Source organism: Salpingoeca rosetta (assembly GCF_000188695.1).
Source record: "Salpingoeca rosetta unplaced genomic scaffold supercont1.13, whole genome shotgun sequence".
NCBI lineage: Eukaryota > Choanoflagellata > Craspedida > Salpingoecidae > Salpingoeca > Salpingoeca rosetta.
The window spans coordinates 562,376-565,645 of record NW_004754921.1 but is presented as its reverse complement, the minus strand read 5'-3'; the positions used below and the strand labels follow the sequence as shown (position 1 = coordinate 565,645).

At 55.8% G+C, this 3,270-nt stretch overlaps 1 protein-coding gene across 1 annotated transcript in view; it reads left to right on the top strand.

Annotated features, from left to right (window-relative positions):
• PTSG_05549 (uncharacterized protein) overlaps positions 1-3,270 on the top strand; it is a 5,033-nt gene that overhangs the window by 1,082 nt on the left and 681 nt on the right. The window contains exons 3-8 of the mRNA XM_004993360.1: positions 232-402; positions 695-796; positions 910-1,012; positions 1,378-1,520; positions 1,786-1,925; positions 2,174-3,270. The exon at positions 2,174-3,270 is cut by the window's right edge and continues 681 nt beyond it. Coding sequence (XP_004993417.1) covers positions 232-402; positions 695-796; positions 910-1,012; positions 1,378-1,520; positions 1,786-1,925; positions 2,174-3,270 — 1,756 coding nt within the window. The remainder of the gene's footprint in view (positions 1-231; positions 403-694; positions 797-909; positions 1,013-1,377; positions 1,521-1,785; positions 1,926-2,173) is intronic.

Genomic DNA, 3,270 nt, shown 5'->3' with positions numbered 1-3,270 from the left:
TGTGTGTGTGTGGTGTGTTGTTGTGTGTGTGTGTGTGTGTGTGTGTGTGTGTGTGTGTGTGTGTGTGTGTGTGTGTGTGTGTGTGTGTATGTGCGTATGTGTGTGTGTGCGCACGCACATATGGCTCCTTCTTCCACGATACATTGTACATGCGACACATCAACCCCTTTCTCTCCTCTGTCTTTGATGCGCCGTGCGCGTGCTGCTTGTTTGCTTTGCCTTGGAAAACAGATGAGTCATGCCGTCGCTTCACCAGCAAGGAGAACATCAGGGCGGAGGCCGACTGGCGGCCCGTGATGCTGTTCAGTGTTTCTGGTCAGGCCCTGTTCCGTGGCAAGCCGTGGACCCTTGATCGCTTCCTGGACTTTCAGGACCAGCAACCCATCAACTACTCCACAAATGGTGTGTGTGTGTGTGTGTGTTTGTGTGTTTGCGCGCGTGTGTGCGTGCGTGCGTGCGCGCGTGGGTGGGTGTGCGTGCGTGCGTGCGTGTGTGTGTGCGTGAGTGTGTAAGTGTGTGTATCTGTGTGTGTGTATCTATGTGCGTGTGTGTGTGTGTGTGGCTGAGGGGTTATCCGGTTATGTGACACACTTGCGTCATGTTACAGTCTCATTTCACAACTGCGCACACACGCCCGCATACACACATGCACACATACACACACGCATGCACGCATGTTCGACATTCACACCAGCTGAACATCAGTTTCAGATCTTCAGTCGAGAGTTTGGCGAATGGCCGGAGCTGAAAGACGCCTGCCACCACGACCCCATCCTCAACAACCTCTATCAACAAGGTGTGCGTGTGTGCGTGTGTGTGTGTGGAAGGATGCTGTGTGATCTCGTTGCCATGTCATGTCCACCTTTCTTCCTTGCAATAACTTGTTGCTCTGGTTTTCCCCTCGACCAGAAATGACGGTGGCTGAGGCTGGCCTGGGTGTGCCTGGGTTTGGTCTTCCCTGGCACTGGCACACGCGTGTTGCCGCGAACAAGATCGTGCACGGGCGCAAACGGTCAGGCGTTGAAGCACTGGACGAGGTGGTGGTGCTCTTGTGTGTGTGTGTGTGTTTTGTGTGTGTTTTGTGTGTATGTTCATGTTCATGTGTGTGTGTATGTGTGTGTTTTGTGTGTATGTTCATGTTCATGTGTGTGTGTGTGTTTTGTGTGTATGTTCATGTTCATGTGTGTGTGTGTGTGTATGTGTGTGTGTGTGTGTGTGGCTGTGCGCACGCATGTGGATGTGGGTATGCTGAGTAATTCGTGTCACTCATTGACGGACATACTCACACATGCGCTCACACACACACTTACACACACTGCCTCTCATGCTGCTGCGCTGGCCACTGCACCCTCCGCCGTTTCATCATCAATGTGGCAGGTGGTTCATCAGTCTTGAGAAGGACAGGGTGCCCGGCAACGTGACAAACCCACGCATGATGCCATGGCAGTGGCTCACCACCGTCCACCCGCACATGAGCGACGAGGAGCGCGCATTCCTCGCAGAGTGCACCGTCGAAGCAGGTGTGCAAGGAACAATATACACGTGTGTGTGTGGGGGGGGGTGCATGTAGTATGAGTTGTGACTTGCCACAACTTATGTTACTCACATTAACAGCGTTTTCCCAATACTCACACGCCCGCACACACGCCATACACACACCATGCACACACCATACACACACCATACCCACACGCCCGCACACACACCATACATACACACACCATACATACACACACCATACACACACCATAAACCATACACACACTATATACACGCACATGGCAGGCGAGTACATCTACGTGCCTGACGACCTTGACCACCAAACACTCAACCTCGAGCCGGGCGTCTTCGTCACATATGGACCAGCAGACGTTCACCACGCGGACGAACCCGAAGACATGACACACGCACTCACGCCGACAAAGGTGATTGCGTTGTTGATGCAGTTGTTACACACACATGCACACACACATATGCACACACACACATGCACACATGTACACACATGCATGCACACACATGCACACATGTACACACATGCATGCACACACATGCACACATGTACACACATGCATGCACACACATGCACACATGTACACACATGCACACACGCACACACATGCACACATACACACATACGCACATGCACGCGCACGCGCACGCACACCATCAGATTGCGGTTGCGCGGGAGTGTTCACGGTCCAGCAGCAAGGCGACGGACGCCGACGAAACAGAACGCCGCTGTGCGCGCGCTGCCCAGTACTATCCGCAGGAACAGGAGTTTCGCGCATTTGGGGCGCTGGCAGCCTACGTGCTCCGTTCGGAGCCGAGCGTGACGCTTGCGTCAATGCGCAGCCATATTGCGTCATTACTGTACGCGGCGCAGGCCAACCCACGCGGTGCTGTGCGCGCATATGACGCGCTGTTACGCATCCTCTTCTCCTTTGGCCAGTGCCACGACCTTGTTGTGCTGTACACGCACCTGGTGAGGGACGCAGACCAGGACAACACGCACAACCGCATGCTGTTTGCCCTCTGCACGCGGCACTTGGATCAGCAACATCGGCAACAGCAACAGGAGAAGGAAGATGGATCGACAGCCAACGGCGAAGAGTCATTGGGTGAGGAAGATTCGGGCGCCAGTGGTTGTCTGCAGCTTGCTGTGGAGACGGGTGAACAACCAAGTCTCAGCACGTGCTCTCTTGACTGGTGGTTGTCTCGTGCAAACACCAAACCACGGTTGGCGCAGTTACTCTCTGCTAGCGATGTGTACACTCCACTGGCTGTCGCCGCAGTCAGCCCCACACAGCCGTCCAGCCGCCCAGATGACGCGAACAAGGCCAACGAGCAGGCGACCCGGGTCATGAGAGACCTCCCACAGGCCGCACTCGCATCTGCAGCCGCATGCTTCCGCCACCCTTCAGTGGCAGCAACAACAGCAACAGCATCGCCTTGCTTCGTTGAGGTGCAGGCGATGGCCGACGACCCCCGGCGGCCGCGGTGGCAGCGAGAAGTTGCTGCGTGTGTACAGCAGGCGCGAGCACTCACGCAGCGCGACACCATGACCATGTCCCTCTCAGAGCGCTTCTTCCACCACTACGAGGTCCATCGCGGCCTGTTGCTGCTCGATGCACTTGACCTGCTCACTGCAGAGGAGCTGGTGTGGTGGCACACGCAGGTGCCGGTCTTCGACCAAGGCACGTTCAGGGGCCCGCACACATACGCAGAGCGCCGCCACATGGCCCGTGCCGTGTTGGGCATGTCTGAACG